This window comes from Panthera onca, chromosome C1, assembly GCF_046562875.1.
Source record: "Panthera onca isolate mPanOnc1 chromosome C1, mPanOnc1 haplotype 2, whole genome shotgun sequence".
NCBI classification, from domain to species: domain Eukaryota; kingdom Metazoa; phylum Chordata; class Mammalia; order Carnivora; family Felidae; genus Panthera; species Panthera onca.
The window spans coordinates 129,954,203-129,972,883 of record NC_138346.1 but is presented as its reverse complement, the minus strand read 5'-3'; the positions used below and the strand labels follow the sequence as shown (position 1 = coordinate 129,972,883).

General features: G+C 40.3%; 1 protein-coding gene across 2 annotated transcripts in view; it reads right to left on the bottom strand.

Moving 5' to 3' along the window:
* Positions 1–6,015: 6,015 nt before the first annotated feature.
* VAV3 (vav guanine nucleotide exchange factor 3) overlaps positions 6,016–18,681 on the bottom strand; it is a 362,968-nt gene continuing 350,302 nt past the window's right edge. For both annotated transcript variants that reach the window (XM_060625198.3, XM_060625200.3), the window contains 2 exons: positions 7,633–7,784; positions 6,016–6,977 (listed from right to left, as the gene is read on the bottom strand). In XM_060625198.3, coding sequence (XP_060481181.1) covers positions 6,936–6,977; positions 7,633–7,784 — 194 coding nt within the window. In that variant the 3' untranslated portion in view covers positions 6,016–6,935. The remainder of the gene's footprint in view (positions 6,978–7,632; positions 7,785–18,681) is intronic.

The following is an 18,681-nucleotide window of genomic DNA, read 5'->3' as shown; positions in this document are numbered from 1 at the left end:
ATTTTTGGGACAGAGAGAGACAGAGCATGAACGGGGGAGGGGCAGAGAGAGAGGGAGACACAGAATCGGAAACAGGCTCCAGGCTCCGAGCCATCAGCCCAGAGCCTGACGCGGGGCTCGAACTCACGGACCGCGAGATCGTGACCTGGCTGAAGTCGGACGCTTAACCGACTGCGCCACCCAGGCGCCCCCTAAAACATCATTCTTAAAGCATTACTAATGTGAGAAATTAACTCAAGATGCTTCTTCCAAAGGCCAATATACATACAAAAGAGGTTTTGTTTTTCATGTCTGAGTTAACTTTTAACATCTGTAACATTTATTTTTGTATTTATAACCTTAAAATTTTAATTAAAAATGGTGGCCAAGATGCAAATTTAAAACTCTCTTGTTTATACATATTATTTCATTTACCCTCATAAAAACCCTTTGAAATAAGGTTCTATCATCACCTCATTCTTAACTATAGAGAAACAAGCAGTGTAAGCAACTTGCCCAACCTCATCCAGCTAGTAAGTGGTAGAGCCAGACAGTCTGGTTTCTAAGTCCTCATGAGGCCTTAACCATTAGTCCATGTTGCTTCTTAGACAAAAAGTCAAATACAACAATAAAGTAGGCCAAATAGTCTTAACATCTAGCCCTACTGTAGAAGATTCACTCATCCAGGACTAGAGTTTTCGTGATCAGTCTTTGATGAATTCTTAAAAGGATTAAATTAGATAAATTAGATCATATATACCAAACATCTGGTATTCTACCTGTGCCTAAAAGTACAAAAAAAGAGAATATCCAAATGAGAAGACAGATCTTAAATTATCATTGAAAACAAAGCAAAAAACCCTTTCCTGAGAGACGTTCAAATCACTAGAAAATTCAAAAGTATTCTCTGATCAGACAGACTGACACATTTCAATTGCATCAGTACACGCTGACAGCAGAAGATGCACGGGCTGTGATCCAGCCATGTTTCCACCTAACCTTGGATCTCAGCAGCTACCTGAATGATTCTCAGAGGAAAGGCCCTAGGAATTGTAGAAATAATTTTGAAAAATCAGCTCTCATGCATTGCTGTATCGTATTTGAATAAAGAGTGTTTATTTGACTTGCAGCCAGGACACTTGGGGTTGAGTCTTAACTTGGCCAAGAGTTTCAATCTGTGGGTTTCCATTAGTCTGGCCTTGGGAGGGCCAGATCATCCTACCAAGCCTCAGTTTCTTCATCTCTAAAATGGAAAGAGAATAAGGCGGGCCTACCTGCCTTTCAGATGCTACTCTAAATTTGATGAGCTGAAGTCTGTGAAATGACTTCATGAGCCATAGACTGTAAATGTAGGGATGTTTATGTTTACTTTTTGTTATTGGCAGGAGGATAATCCATACTAAATGTAGACCATCTGCATGCCCACCACCTGTGGGCACAGAGCAGTCATAACTCAAATGTACTGCTGCTATGGCGGAGGTGCTGGGGTGAGTCCAGAAGCACGCATGCCCAAGCAATTAATTCTGAGAGAGGTTGTGTCATGTCACCAGCCAAGAACTGGCCAATCTCCAGTGTTAGCGCGAGCGGCTGCAGTTTCTGAAGTTCAGTTGTAACCATCCACAGAGAACTCAACTGTTAGGAGTCAAAGTTCAAAGCATACTTAGTGGTTCAGCCACAGAAGCTAAAGTTGGTGCCCACAAGTCCCCACACAAGAATCCACTCCACAGTATTCCCTGTCACCAGTGTGACTAAGGCAGACCCGCCAAGCTGCCTTCGTGCCACTTACAGCCAGGAAATGATTATGCAATTACTTGTTACTGCCACCAGACAGACATTTGACTTTCAAGGTTAAGGCTGGTATATTATAAAACCTCCACATTTTGATGAAGCCTTTTAATTTCTTTATTCTGAACCATGAAGAAAAATAGAACTTCACGAAACTGGAAGCTAAAATGGAAGAGAACTCAACCAGTTAACCTCCTCCCTATCAGAGATGAAGACCTTGTGTGCTTTCAGCTGGGAAAAGGGGATAAGGCTCTACCAGCAGATGATAGGTTGGACACATCAGCCATTCTGGAGTTCACCCTCCCCCAGCTTAGGATTCAACACGGACCCTGGTGTCTAGTAAAGCACAGGGCATCGGGGTGCCTCAGTTGGTTAAACATCCGACTTCGGCTCAGGTCATGATCTCACAGCTCGTGAGTTTTGAGCCTTGTGTCGGGGCTCTGTGCTGACAGCTCAGAGCCTGGAGCCTGCTTCGGATTCTGTGTCTCCTTCTCTCTGCCTCTCTCCCCACTTGTGCTTGGTCTGTCAAAAATAAACATTAAAAAATTAAAAATAAAGCACAGGATGAGACTTTTGTGTACATTCTCTTTCTTCACTGAGGCCTCTCAACATCTGAGTTACTATATTTGTGCAGGATTCTCACACAGAGTCGTGACACGGAAGCTTTTCTTTCCAGGAAGCAACTTTATTCATGCAGTCACTGCTCAATTGGGATTTGTACCCAAAGAACTGAGCCCCGAATGCCACGTTGTGTAGTTTTTTGTATTGTTTTACTTCTTTGTCTCCCATATATGGTAATATACAAACATGCAGTCTGATTAAGTGGACTCATGTTACAAGGTCTTGAGGGATGTCATGTATGCACATAACCAGGTTGCCTTAAAGCGTTTTTTTTTTTTTTTTTTTTTTTTTTTTTTCCATAGGGATGGGACCCTACCACAGTTGCATTGTGCCTAGAAACTCTGGAACTCTCTGACAGAGCCAGAGTCTAGAATGCTTTAAATTTTGTGTAGGTCTTGTGTCGCTGTTTCCTTAATCCTGATTGATGGCATCTAACTAGAGACAGGATTCCTTTTTGATCTTCTTTCTAGGATTTGTCCATTAGTTACAATAAGGTACCTTCCAAAGTCTGCCAGAGGTGAGTACATAACATTTCTCATCAGAGTCCACCCAATCCCAGAAAACTAGTTTCAGTGAGAAATGAAGTGACTAATGGACTGACTCTAAATGATTATGAGCTGGGTGAAAATTCCATTTTCCTAGTGAAAATAATGTGGAGCTATTAAACTCAACTTCTGAGATTGTTTGTGGGTTTGCATATTAATCTTCCTTAACACCTTTTATTCCATCTATAATTTGAATAAGCTCAAAATTAAACCATGCCTATGAAACAAAGCATTAGCTCCAATATTCAAAATAAAAGCTGAGTACTTTACAGTTCATAAAGGGAAGGAGAATTCTTGAGTACTCACCATGTGCCAGGCTCTTTGCTGGCATCCTTTTCACATGTTATGGTTTATCCTTCATATTTATTCATTATGGACAATTGATTTCAGAAGAGTCAATGGAAGAGCTGGGGTTTGAACCCAGATCTGATGGATGCTAAAACTCCTACTCTTCCTAGGATATCAAATGGCTGAATTTCCTTCCTGGAGAGACTAATTTAGAATCTGCAGAGTTATGCTCCCTAATCCAATAAATGAGCCTGAATTATGTTAAAGGAATTCAAAGATTAATATGGCAACTACCCAAATCTGCCAGCAAATCCATGACAACAGTGATGATAATGATGACAAAAATGGTTCAGGACAGGTCAGGCATTCTTTCACTTTATAGATATAACCTCAGTTGAGTCTCACAACCATCCTGTGAAACAGGTACCATTGTTATACTGATTGGCTGAGGCCCTGTGTGGCCGGGATGGGATGTGCACCCATATGCAGTCTGATGTGTGGGGCCAAGCTCCTACCACTCTTCTATACTGCTGTCAAATAGAGCAAGCACCAAGAGACTAATTCTAATTATCCACATATTTAACTCAACTACTTGATGGAAGACAAAATACAGGAATGTTATAAAGCATATGTTCCCATGTCAACGAATAAACAATGGGGGAATGAATTCTCAATGGTGGTGAGGATGGTGACAATTTGATGGAAGGTCTAAGAGACACGAAATGTTAATATGTCGAAGAGAAAAACCAGACACCAAAGACTCTGAGTAAAGAGCATGAGAGCTGGATAACGCACTGTACTACAAGGAAATCGGGGGATTTTGTATTTCTGAGCACAGCTGTGCTGGTGATGTCAGGCACATACTACTGTGTACTCCTGGAACAAGCCTTTCCTGGCCCTTAGAACAGGCTCCCACCCTCTCCTAAGCCAGCCTGCCCCCACCACTGAGGACAATCCTCAGGCCTTCTCTGCCAAAGGAAACTTGCCTCCGTGCCTTTCTGGTTTAGCAGTTTGCTATTTTCTGTGCAAAGTTTGAATCAAGACAGAAAAAAAACAAAAGTCAATCTCTGACATAGTCTCTCTAGGGAATATGTGTTGGAGGTTTTCTTTTACAAGGCAAAAACAGGCAAATGTTTCTAAGAGTAGTAGTGGCTATTCAGGCTTTGAGGCTGGACTACCTATGTTGGAACCTCAGTCCTGACACTTACCAGCTGTATGATCTGGGTCAAGTTGCCACCTCTCATGATGCCTCAGTTTCTTCATATGAAAAATGGAGATAATATGGGGTTCCACCTTCTGGAGTTGTTAGTCCACACAAAGCATTTAGAACAGTGTGTGGCACATAGTGAACACAGCAGTAGATATTATTTGCCACTACTTGAGTATATCTTGTAGGTTCATAACTTTCAGATTTCATAAATCTGATCAAAATTAGGGCTTCCATTCCCTTGTTGATTATGAGGTAGATGTTGAATTATGGAATTGTTCAATAGACTCTTCAACTCTCAAGAAATCAATGTAATGCAAGTAGTAACTATTTTATTGACATATTTACAAAATATTACAAAGTGAAATACCACTCTAATTCACCATATTACACAATGGCTGCATACAGGCAAGACAAAGCATATGGAAGAAACGTTTACTTCTGTCTTTGGTATTAGAAATCTACACAAATCCGCAGCATTTAAAATTTCCAATACAAAGTATTAAACACAGACAAAGATGTAATTGGCAATGTCATGAAAAGGGGCTCTAATGTCCTCTGCTAGGAAACCCCCAGGTCTATGAAATGCAACAGGAAAACCAAACACCATTTGTAAGGGAGGGAGTCTCTTGGCTAAAATAACAATAAAAGAAACAATATAGGCTACAGTACTATACATAGGAGTATTTCAATTTGTGTGAAGTGACTTTCTCCGTAACATTTGGCTGACAGTAACAGACAAAACATTCCCGAGACACAGGATCGCAGGTAAGACTTCATAGGAAAGAATCCATTCTGAGAGTACACCTTGAGGGTATAACTTTACTGTACAGAACATTTTATAAAATTCATTTTTGTGATCATTTACACATATACAAAAACTTAACTGGTTTTAGCAAATAATTTTTCTAAAACACAATCACAGTTTACATAATTCTGAGGTAAAGGTCCTGAATCTATCTTTTGAGAAGTCCTAGCTCACGAGGGTCTCTGAAGGGGGATATGTCCTACTGAACATTAAGTTCTGACATTAAAGTGGGTTGGGGAAAGGGCAGGCCACACCTACCTACCTCATTTCAGAGATGATCCAGAATTTCAGAACTGAATGTCCCTAGTTTGGCTCTATTAAATTAATGCTTCTCATGTTTTGTTTGGTTGTCTTCAAACATGAAACACTCTGAATCTTGTCAGAACAAGACTTCTGCTACGGAGAAAATATTTCATCAGCAAAGGGCCAAGTTAGTGTCTTAACCTGACTGTCTTGACTAAGGACTCTGTATGTCCCAGGAAGAACATATTTAACCTCCTCACATAAAAAGTAAAGGCTTGGTCAAATAAATGCACTGCAAAACAGATCTTCCCACCAGTTAACGGACACTCCCAAGGGGGCTGCAGGTGGGAAGATCCTAGTAAAAGGCTGGGAGCCCACAGTGAATAAGACTAGAAAAGTCTTAGTGACCCTCCTGTCCCAGAAATGCATATAGGACCCAGCTGGGCTTCCCTTTCAAAATCCTCACCAAAGTTGTCTGTGCTACTGTAAATACTCCAGGAAAATGTGAGATTCAACAAATATGTCCTTTTTTTTGGGGGGGGGGGGGGAGCTTATGTTAATAGATGTTGCTTCCATAAAATGACTTACAATCAGTTATAGCCCTTGATCTGTTTCTGTAAACAATGCCACCTTTCCCAGGTTACTTGAAATTACCCAGAACATACCCAGCCAAGATTATTTCATAGAGTGAATTACACATTTCCAAAATAACTCTATGAAATCATGAAGGCTGTGAAAATTTAATATGAAGACACTCTTTTATGTACTTTTTTTTATATGAAGAAGTTTGCAAATATAATCAGAACATCAATGAATAATTAAAACGCCTCTGGGATATATCACTTATGAAGCAAACCTGAGCATTTGCCTCCTCTGTTTTATCATGAGTAACATCTGGGGGTAAAAGTGTCTGCCAGGTGATGAGTCACCTTGTGAAGCAATTTAAGACAAGGAGTGCTGGACCTTTCCCGGAAGCTGCCCAAAAAGCGAGACTCTGATTTTTCCTCATGCTGGGAAAAGCAAAATTAAACTTCTGCTTCTTTGTACCATCAAAGATTCTGGTGAATGGCACATGAGAAGAAAGTAAATGTGTGTCCACCATTTACTGATAGCTGGCATTCATGGTGCCTGACCACACATGGTAAAAAGAAATACGAACCAATGTGTTTGCAGGGCTCTTTTGGGGAAAAAAAAAAAAAGCTTTTGGCTGTGCCCTAGTCCCCGACAATGACAGACTGGCAGGCTGTTTCTTGCACAGCTCTAGGCAAGCCATTAATCTGTCAGTACCAGCATCTTTAGAAATCCCAGCATTAAGACTTAGGAGGGGAAAAGGAGGGAGGATGTTGAATAGCCAGAAATGTGGCTTTTTAAACACTTCAGTTAATTCACAATGCTGTGCAGGCTTCTGTTTATCCCTTCTCTGAAAGTTCTGGTGCAGGGTGTAACGCTGGAGTGGAATTTATTCATCCTCTTCCACATACGTGGATGGAAACCAGCCCACCTAAAAAAGAAAGGCAACCAACATAGCAACATGACTTCACATCTGGCATTTCAAAGGGCTCTACAAATAGAGCATTTAGTTTTTATAACACCCCGATTAAACTGGGGTTTTATGGCCACTGTAGGTAAAGGAGATTGATTTAACTGCCCTAGAAGACCGACAGAATGAGTGATGGAGACAGAGGAATAAAAGAAGCCTAAAGAGTGTTCTAATGTGCTAGCACACAGACAAATATGTAAATTAAGTGTACTAAGGGGCTATACTATTTAACGCTCCCTATTTCTGCTATAGAACAGGATACAAAGGGGTACTATGTCTCCATTCTTTCCAATTTAGATCAGCAGCTCTTATAAATATTCTATGTTCCACATAAAATTTATGCTCCGAGGCTTATGGACTAAAAAGAATGGAAATGTTCCTCAATCCTTTTCCAAATAGGAAGCCATCAAACCTGCCTAGGTGAACTTTATTTATGCCACAATCATGTTCATTCAACATCTTTTTCTTGAGTGTCTATTTTCAGTGAGGAACACCACCACTCTCCAGAGCCTTGGCTCTGTGGGGTGAAGGCTTCTCCCCAGCCCCACGGCGGGTGCCCACAGCAGCCCAGTCCCCTTCCTTCACCCGCGCAAGCACATCGAGAGGGACAGCTCACCCTGCCATTTACTTCTCCTCTCCACCAGCCATTTGCACTCATCTTCGTGTAAATCTTCACCACGTCTCCTTTCAGCAAGGACAATTCTCGCATGTCTCTGGCACAGAAGTCATACCGAGCAACGGCGATGCCCAGCACTTTTGGACTTAGCACTGGAAAGAAATGATGGTGAGTCAGCAGTGATCTGTGGTCCCACGACCACCAGAACCTAATCAGATGAATGTTATAGATGCAATCCAAATGCACAGCCATGATTTCACTACAGACTAGTGATAATGGTGGAGGACCTTGAAAGCAGCAGAGTTGCTGTTTCAATTCAGTCTGGTGTGGTCAAGTTCATTTCAGGCAGTTTAAAGAACCGCTGTTCTGTTTCATTCTTCATCAGAACCCCAAAACAGGGACTAGCTTTTGTTAAAAAAAAGAAAAGAACCTAAAATTACCAGCATGCATTCCCTACAGATGGCACAATGATCTATTTCTAACTAGAACCTCTAAGGTCAAAGGTTTACATTTTTATCTCATAATCTCTCCAACTAAGACTTAAAACAACCAAATGCTTTGCTCTGAAATTCTCCTATTGAATCCATGTCATTGTCATTACTTCTAGTTAAAAGGCTCTTCCTTCCCCAACCAGCCCTTTTTGGTTAAAACTTCTTGGGGACAAACTCAATTGTTGCTTCATATAGAGTTTCACTATGTGAAGAAGCTTCAGTCAGGTTTCACCGAAAGAATGCATAAACACCATCAATTTATCCTCTTTCTTTCAAACAAATACTGTAGGTATAGAAAACCTTTACTGAAGGAATGAAGTGCTAACTTACTCCTTGTCCTAACCCACCCTGCCCCGAAAGAAAAACTCTATTCAAGCTGTACATTTTTTCTTCTCTAGTGTTTTATAACACATTTCATATTAACTTCTCTACCTGTTGCTCATTGGGGTTATAAAGTGTTTTCAATTATACGTGCAGTGATTCTGAGAATCACTCACCTGGGAACGGTAGGACTTTATAAACCTTAAATGGGAGAGGAACACAAGTGTAAGAAAAACAAATGGGAAATGCCATCCATCTGTATTTTTAACAGTTCCTGGTGCCCAGGCAGCTGCGGTTATGACCTGCATTACCCTGGAAGAGCTTGCCCACGTGGAGACAGGGATCTCTAGCCTATTATTCAGGGCTCTGCAATGACAGGGTTTTTTTTTAGTCTCCAGGTGTCCATCATAAGATAAACGAATAGCAATGCTGTAGATTTCAGAACTGTAAAGGGAGTAAAAATGGGTCATTTTATTTTACTGTTCAGACACAAACCACTTTAATAGTTTTCTTACTGAAAACCGTCCCATTACCGGGTCGCTACTCTTAGAGTTGGCGCACATAAAGACACCCCTGTGACAGAAAAACCAATCATCACCTTAACTGTGTGACCTTGCGCAGGTCTTTTAACCCTTGAGGCCACACTTTTCTTACCTATAAAATGAAAACTCTATGCTAGATGACTTCCAAGGTCTTTCTAGTACTAAATGTTATGATTCCATTGGGACTTACAGGTTAATTTTTAAAAATCTGTAAGAAAACATACTTGACCTAGCCATAATGTACTCCCCTACATGTCACATCAACAGCCATTAAATTCTCAGACTAATGACTGAAATCAAGACCAGAATGCCCACACACAAACTGATGGGCACAGTCATCCTTCCAAGCAACATGAAATATGTTTTACTTTTATATTTGGAGACAAAGTTGGGATTGGGTTCTATTTATTTTCTTAATGGGAATAAGTAAGCATTGGCTTTTCTCAGCTAAAATTTCTGATCCTCAAGAAAACTAATGATTTTATAGAGTGCTTCATCTCCCGCTTTATGCTTTCAGCCCTCAACCCTTTCCAACCTCTCCCCAAAAGACAAAACAAAAAATGTCTAACGGAAATACATAACACGAGCACACACACAAAACCAGGAGAGTGAAATGTCATGACAGACGGTGACTATGACAGAGAAGAGGAAACTGCATGGTGGGAATGGGACTCTAGGGACTATTTGTGAGAAGATGCATCTACATGAGAAGCTACACATAGAAGTCAAAGTATTTTATTTGCAAACAGAAGCAAGTTGAAAAGACATATAAAAGCAGTAAAGCAGTACCTGACCAGAAAGGAGTAGAAGAAGGGGGAACAAAGCTGTAGTCTGGAGGAGTTACAAAAGAAAACCCACAGAACAAAGAAGGGGCTTAGAGAAAGAAAGAAAAAGAGAGAAGCAAAAGAGCATTTAGGTAATGGCAAAAAATCTCAACACAGCTATTTCGTTGTCTATAATCCTAAGAAAATGGTCACATCAAATTTGGAGTATTAAGCTTCACTTTCACCCACTTCTCTCCTATCACCATTTCTAAATGAAGGACAAGCCAGATTTTTACATTTTGATTGACACTAGTTCTGAAATTTAGAGCTATCCCTTTAGCGGTGAACACAGCATACCCACTCTACCATGGTGCCATCTTTGAACCCCTCCCATCCGAGGATGGCCTTCTTTTGATGTGATACACAATTCCCACTTTGCTACACCAGTGGAAAAGAGGAGACTGTAAATTCTTAATGTAAAATATGCTTCACATCAAAACTGATATAAACAAGTAAGAGCCTATAGAGTAGGGTCAAGGAAACATGCAGAGCCCATAGGAAAGTCAAGGAAACACTCATACAATTTGTTAGAAACCATCCCCAACCCCTAACCAAGCATGCACATGCTAATTTATTACCACAAAAATGTAAATCGCTTCAAATCTTACCATACCTGGACAAGTAAATACATCCGGAAATTTTGGGAATGTATGGAAAAGTTCTATGCAAAAACTACCCTCAGAAGCTTTTTACTTTACTTTTAATAATAAAAGCTAATAATCATCAAATGGTTCTGAAGTGTTAAATGTCCTGCTCAATGTTTTACACTCAATATTTAATTTAGCCATCACAACAATTCAAAGAGGAAGGTACTAATACCACTTTCCTTTGATATTTTTAGAACAACCTAGATTCAAACCTAGGCAGTATGACTTTGGGGTCCAGGCTCATAACTGCTGTATTGCTCTGCATCTAGCACTCTGCTTTAGGTACCTCCATAAGCAGTTATAAAACTCTACCTGTTAATATCATGGTGCCATTGCAAAGGAAAAGAAAGGCATGGTTATAAATTTTCTTCCAATATTTATTCTCCCCCTTCATCCCTGCAATAGGTTATCTGGCCAGGCCAAGTTTGCCCAAAAGGAAGACTTCACTTCTCTGTCTTTATGCAGGTCTATGCAACTATATGACTAAGTTCTTGCCACTACGATATAATAAGCAAGGGTGTTGGAAGGTGGCCTGTGGTACCTTCCCTGGCACATGAATTCACCTTTCTTTTTGGTTGTTCATCCTACCCTGCTGTACGGAATTTACAAGCTACCATCTGGGTCCGTGAGAAGAAAGGCCTCGCTTTAAGGACAGTAGCTCATGAGCTTCAGGGAAGCTGGAGTTCTGAAGATTTTATGGAAGAGGTGACCTGCCCTTTCCCCCAGCCTTGGTCTGGCCACTTCTAGGTTTTTATGAGAATGAGAAGTAAATGTCTATCCTGTTTAAGCCAGTGTTTTCTCGGATTTCTGTTACTTGTACCTGGACCTAATCTAAACTGTAACAAAAGTTTCTATAACTGAGGAGGAGGTGAAAGTGGGCTAAACAAACTGCAATGCGTCCATATAACCTTGCAATACAGATTGTCTCTTTCAGACCATTGACTGATTTGATAGCCACAGAATTCTCCCAAAGTTAATACTCTTGTCAGGAAGGGCTTCTTTGATACCTGGGAACAGTCGTAACTCATTAAGGGGATCCTCAGATCCTATTTAAGTAGACTGGCCGTGGGAATTGGAGGAGATTCAGTTGCTCTTGCAACCATGGACTATGGATCCCTCATATAAGACACTTTCCTCATGAATGTCCTTACATATTTACTTTTAACCTACCCTGAAGTATATCCTTGTTGATAATCAAGGCTCTCTTCTAATCCATTACATCTCCCACATTACATTATTTTTGTTTTAAAACTCAGTGATACATGCCATTACAACTAATTTTACAATATGCTCAATTCATTTATTGCCATGCAACATAACTGGTTTAATTTCCTTGAGATGTTATACACACTATTAGAGACAAGAGGGGATGCCATCTCTAATGAGAAAAATGGCTCACATCTAACTGTATCTTGACAATCTGCAAGATTCCTATCCCATGTTTGTGAGAACTTAAATTAGAACCCCCATTCTACAGATTCCTTCTGGCAGGTACTAGAATTTTCTCCTTGGACTGCTTTCTAAATGTCCATCCTTCACTATCTCTCTGGGACTATTTATCCATAAAGTAATAAAAGAAGACTGCATTTCTCCAAAATTTCTAATGAAGATAATTTAAGTCAGCAGTCTGAACTATAACAAGAGATAAGTTAGCTCTAGAAGGAAGATATAAGAAATCAATGAAAACACAATTAAATGAAATTTAAATAATCTCAACAGGTAGATACATTAGATCAGATAACCTGTCTCTAATTTAAAAATATCTAACATTCCTGAAGTGATACGGATAATGCCTCACTATGCAAAGTGAACTTGAATCTGTTTCAGATACACACTTTCAGTGTGCTACCTTGTCTCTTATCTAACCCTAAAAGCCTTATAAGCACTGGCACTCATGTCAAATAGCTACAGTTGGAATCTTCCTCAATCTTATCTAAAATATTATAATCTTAGCTGAATGGTAGCTATTCCCCCAGGGTTAGGCCTTGGCTCCTCTACTGGCTTCACTGGGAACTAATTTTTTTCCCCAGTGAAGGGAACAAACAGATTCTAAGATATGCCTTGGCTCCTCATCTGAATTCCAGTCTGTGATTTCAGATATTTTCATGACACTGCCATGAAGGAAAACCACTATCTCCGATGCAACCTGCCTGAAACCAAAGTCATGATCCCCATCCCCATAACCTAGCTCAACCCTCCACATTTTTTTTTCAATGACTCTTGTGTTCTTTGCAAACTACCCTTGCAAAGTCAGTATGCTTTTTGCCTCTTCCTGTTCACTCTCTTCTTCCTCCGAAATATGAAGTTATTCCTTCACCAAATTCTCAGCTCTATCATTCCAACCCAGGTACTTACGCCATTTCTAAACTAAGACAACTGCCTCCCAGTTGGTCTTTTTGCTTTCAACATTTTTTTCCATTCCATATGAAATACTGCCTCTCAGCTACTCACAATAGACAAAGATTCATCATTCCTTTTCCCAGATTAGGAAATCCAAACTCTTGCCCTGAATTCCATGGCTACTTATAGTCTGGCTGTTTCCTGCCTTTCTAACCAAATATTCCATCATTTTCTCATATAAATTCTTTACCCCTAGACCAGCTGGTGGGCATGCACACCAAGGCCCTCAGTATCGGTTTCTTTCTCGAATGTTTCTCCTCCATCTTGCCTCTGCTAACCTTAACCTCCTTGTCTCCAAGGCTCTGCTCAGGCCCTTTCCAGGAGTCTTCCATGACCAATCCCAACAACACTTGTCTTCTTCCCTATTCTTTCTAGTCATCTCTAGGCACTTATATCCCTGGCTCTACTGTTTAATTATTGCATGTGCTCCTGTGTTCTATCTCCAAAAAGTTGTTGATTCTGGAGAGCAGAGGCTAACTCTTACACTGCTTCTGCTTCTCCACAGGATCGGGCCCAGTGCTAAGCACTGAAGCTGCTGAATGGACAAGTGTCTCAGCAGGATATTTAATTTTGCAAGCTCCTTATGTCTCCTCCTCCTATTCATTTAGCTCATCTTCTGCACACTTAACTGCTCAAAAAGACCTCCAACAAAAGCCAGCACAACACAAAGAAAAGAATGTGAAATATTTTCAGGTTTTATTCCCCAGGATCTCTGAGAACCATAATCTATTGATGATATTCTTACAATAACTAATTTTTTCTGAGATGCTGAACAGCTATTAAATACTGTACATCTCTTGGCATTAAGCATACTGTATGCCTGAGGAATCCTCTTAGGGGTAAAAGGTTAATAAGTTTCTCCTACCACCCAGTGTATAGCTTTCAGCCAAATATTTTAAAAATTGGTAGGGATGCTTTCTAGTTTTCTATACATCGTAGCATGACTTACTGTTGCCATTCTTCCTATACATTAATTTTCACTGCCTTTGGGTCCTTAATTCTCAAAAGCTGCCAAAATAGCATCTGAATGTCTTGCATCTACAGAGACAAGAGTATAAAACAACATGTTTCCCTTGGAAAGTATGGGTTTAAATATAGATGTAAATGATGTCAGAATAAAGTATTTGATAAAAATTTTTTTTTGCAGAATGGCTTAACCTGCAAAACATATTTACATCCTTACCGAGAACATATCCACCTATTTCAAAACACATATAGAAATACATGTTTTCTTCATCAAACTCCTTCTCTCATACCAAGATGCCGCTAATTGAAGAATTATTGGCAGGTGCATATCCTGGAATGGAACTAGAAACAGCCGAGTAACAGTGTATTCAAATGACGATGTTGGGGGAATGATTATCTCCCATTCCTTTCACTTTCTGGGCTCATACTCACTTCACCACCTAGTATTATAGATAGCCTATCTGCTAGTACATCACATCATTTTGGGAAGCTTCTTGAGAGAAACAACTCTTTTTATTCATATCTGTATCCTCTGAGACAATGTTAAGTCTATGTTGAGAACGTTATCATTGAGTAGTCATTCGCAAACTGCAAGCTTTAATTAAGGACCTAACTTCCCTCCTTTCTCAAACACTTTGAGCTCCTTATTAGCACAAACAAAGGAGAAGTTTACTCAGAGAGATCAACACATTCAGGCTGGTCTCTCTGGCTATTTTTCACACGATACCTGGTGCTCAGTTGGGTTAACATTGATGGGGCATTATGAAGTGAATGGCTCATACTTTAGTGACTTAATATTCCTCATTAGGAACTACTAAGGATGCAGTCAAATATTATTTATCAACTTTTCCAAGTTAAACAAAACCTAAAGTACAAACATTCTCTAACTGAAACAGAAGTTACCTGTTAATAAACTGAGAATAGAAGCTATAAATCATTAGTGAATATTATTCAGTTCTGAGACTTGACTGACAAGACAGAACCACCGAACACAGAAGTGTATCAGTCAAGAAAAGAAGAACAGAGTGTTTAGTGTAGAATAAAAAGTGCTAGAGAATTGATATTTGATGCCTATACTTTTGTGGCAAGGCTAGTGAAACGTTGCTTTGAAGTTTTAGCTCTCCTTGATTACGCCATTCATGTTCATGAGCAAATGAAAATCTACTCAACTTTTAATAATATTTGAAATGTATACCCCGTGGAGGCCAAGCTCAGTCAACACTCTTCCTTAAGATACTGGTTATCAAATCACAAAGTATTTTTGAACTACCACTTAATCATGTATTACATGTGTAACTGAATATGAGCCTAAGCGTTTGCTAATTATTTTCTGAGACAGACATTGCCTAACACTCAGCTTTAAGTTGTAACAACCACAAGTGTTCACATTCACTTATGTAAAAAGAAGCTGTCAGTAAAGAGATCAGCAATGGTGCTACCATCAATAGAGTGATCTCTGGGAGTTTGCTGCGCAGCAGTGGCCTGGAGGAGAACCATGTTCCTATGTGGGACACTGTGACAAGTGATCCAGTAGATTCTTTTTACCAAGGCTGTCTACAGATGGCCTAGCAGCAGAGAACATGCTGAGAATTTAATGAATGTTTAATTTAAATTTGTGGTCCTTAACCTGGTTTTATTTTAGAACTTAGCCATGCCTTAGACATAGTGTCAAAGACTTGCTCCCCTGCCAATGTTTATAATGTTTACTGTACATTTTATATATTGTCACTGAAAAAAAACTAAATAATTTAGATTGGTTTCATTTCATTGAATGCTGACATCTGGCAAATAGACCAATCTCCCTTAACCTGAAATCCAAAATTATAACAAGGAAAACTTAGGTCTAGAAATCCTGGAAAAAAAAATAAGTCTGTACTCAACACTGCACAGTGTAAGCATAGAAAGCCAGTATCAAGAAAAAGATGAGTATAAGGCCTTTCCTGTTGTTACAGAAAATTAGACCATTTGACATTTCTAGGAATTTCAGATTATTTATAGACATCTAGTTTATCAAAACATGAACTTAACTCTAACTCCTTACTCTTTAAAAATAATTGGTAGAGGGGCACATGGGTGGCTCAGTTGGTTAAGTGTCTGACTTCGGCTCAGGTTACGATCTCGTGGTTCATGAGTTCGAGCCCTGCACTGGGCTCTGTGCTGGCAGCTCAGAGCCTGGAGCCTGCTTCAGATTGCGTGTCTCCCTCTCTCTCTCTGCCCTTCCCCAACTCATGCTCTGTCTCTCTCTCTCTTAAAAATAATCATTAAAAAATTAAAAAAAATTGGTAGACGTTTATTAAGCAACTAGTGATGAGTATTGTGCTAAGGTGCTATTGGAGATACAACAATAAGAGCATGTGACTTCAAAAGAGCTTACAGATTGGTGAAAAGACAGACACATACAGAAATGATACAGAGATAGGGAAACCATTCATTTTGGATTGAGAATGCTAGGACTACACTTTAGGCTTCATCTGGGCCTCTCCTTAAAAACAAAAACAAAAACAAAAACAAAAAAAACCTCCAGTCTTCCACTTGCTCAGGTCAAGAGCTTAGTTGTCCTTGTGTCTTCTCTTGCTATTCAATTTCACATCCAGTGCAAATATCCTGTTGGATCACCTTCAAAATGTATCACCTATGTGGCTACACGTTGGTTCAAGTTGCTACCATCTCTTAGCTGAGGAGCCGCATGAGCCTCCTCACTGGTCTAGGGAGGCTTCTACCTTGTCCCGCACATCTCCATGGTCTTTTGTCAACACAGAAGCCAAAATAATCCTATGAATACTTAAGGTTCAAATCATGTCTCTCCTTTGCTTAGATCCACCAGCAGCCTCTCATTTCCTCCAGGCTAAAAGCTAAAGTCCTGAAAAGCAGCACATGGTCTGGCTTCCCTTACCTGTCCTTCTGCTCTGGCCACATTGCACACGTCATGTCATATATGCTTTCTTTGCATTGGCTATTCCCTCTCACTTTTGTCTTTACCCAAGTGTTACCTTCACAATGAGGATTACTTTGATGCCCCATAAAAGAGTCATGGACATACATCACTAGTGCTTTGTGGCACAGAGAGAAAACAGGCTTTATTGACCAGGGGGGATGACATGTAGGCAGAGAAGTAGGTAGAATGCACCTCAAATTCCCGTTGTCCTATTGCTTAGGTTGGGCACGGATGGTCTGCACACACCATGGTCAAAGCTTCCAGCAGCCTGCTCTACAGACTGATAGAGTATTTATGCAACCTTATAATAACAGAAATTCCCTGTTATGGACTGAATGTTTGTGCTCCCCCTTTCTCCAAACTCATATGCTGGTATTAGGAAGTGGGGCTTTTGGGAGGTGCTTAGGTCATGAGGATAGAACCCTAATGAATGAGATTAATGCTCTTATTAAAGAGATCCCACAGAGTTCCCTCGCCCCCTTCCACCATGTGAAGATATGTGGTGTCTTCTATGAACCAGGAAACAGGCTCTCAGCAGATACTGAATCTGCTGGCACCTTGATCTTGGACTTCCCAGATTCCAGAGCTGTGAGCAATACATTTCTGTTGCTCACCAGCCATTCGGTCTATGTTATTTTGTTATAGCAGACTGAACAGACTAAGACACTGGTCATGTGAATGGCCCCGTTAGGGGAGCTTCTGGAACAAGTGGCTGGTGTCAACCTCTTCTAATGTTGAGAAAACTCAGAACTGTTGAGCCAGCTTTCTGCTAAGCTACCAAAAGGAGGAAAAATGAGCCCCTTCTTATCTTCCTCATCTTCCTCCCATTCCCCAGTTAAAATAGTAAACCATCTCTAGCACTCCTGAGTACCATCGCCCTGTATATTATTTTTCCAGGGCACTGACCAACTTCTAATGTACTATATAATTTATTTTTACCTATTATCTGCCTTCCCCACTAGTGTGTAAGTTCCACAAAGGCAGAGACGTTTGTCTGTTTTTTTCACTCCCGTGTATCCCCAGCAATTTGAACAAGGCCCTCCCTGCAGTAAGCTCCCAATAAAGATCTGTTGAATGAATGAATGTGGGGATCTATGGCGGGGTTACTGGTGAGAAGAGATGAGGAAAGTTCTTGGATTCATCCAAATAGAAGTGTATCCTACGAGAAGGAAGGAGAAAGGGAAGAGGGAAATTAACAGAGAAGACTGAACTTTAAATAGAAAGGCAGCCTTGAATAGAGAAAAATCTGAACCAGCAAGTCAGTTAATATAGGAGGTTTTATGCTCAATTTTGACAAATTTGAGTGCATCCATAGCAGGCTGGCCAGGATGGTAACAGATTTGGCCACCAACAACTGAGAGTTCAAGCAAAGCCTGAGGATGATCTCTCAGGAATGTCATAAAAGGTACTTATTTGGGGGTGCCTGGGAGCTCAGTCAGTTGAGCATCTGAGTTCGGCTCAGGTCATGATCCTGCGGTTCTGTGAGTTTGAGCCCCACATCAGGCTCTGTGCTGACAGCTCAGAGCCCGGAACCTACTTTGGATTCCGTGTCTCTCTCTCTCTCTCTGACCCTCCCCAGCTTGCTCTCTCTCGCTCTCTCTCAAAAGTAAATAAACATTAAAAAAATTTTTTTAAAAAAAGTACTTGTTTGAAAAAACCTTGACCAGGGCTAATATGGCTGTTAAGTCTAAGGAGCCTCGATACCAAGTACCCCTCTGCACCCCCATCTATCGTTCAGACATTAAGCTAAATTTTATGTCACACTTAAGGGATATATGTGATACAGTACGTGGTACAAATAGATGCTCATAAATACTGAACGCAGAAAGGAACGAATGAAAGGAAAACCTGGTCACTTCCGTACTTAATTTCTCACGCTATTGGGAAAGAAGAGAGTTACAGAATTAAGACCTGCTACCTTAT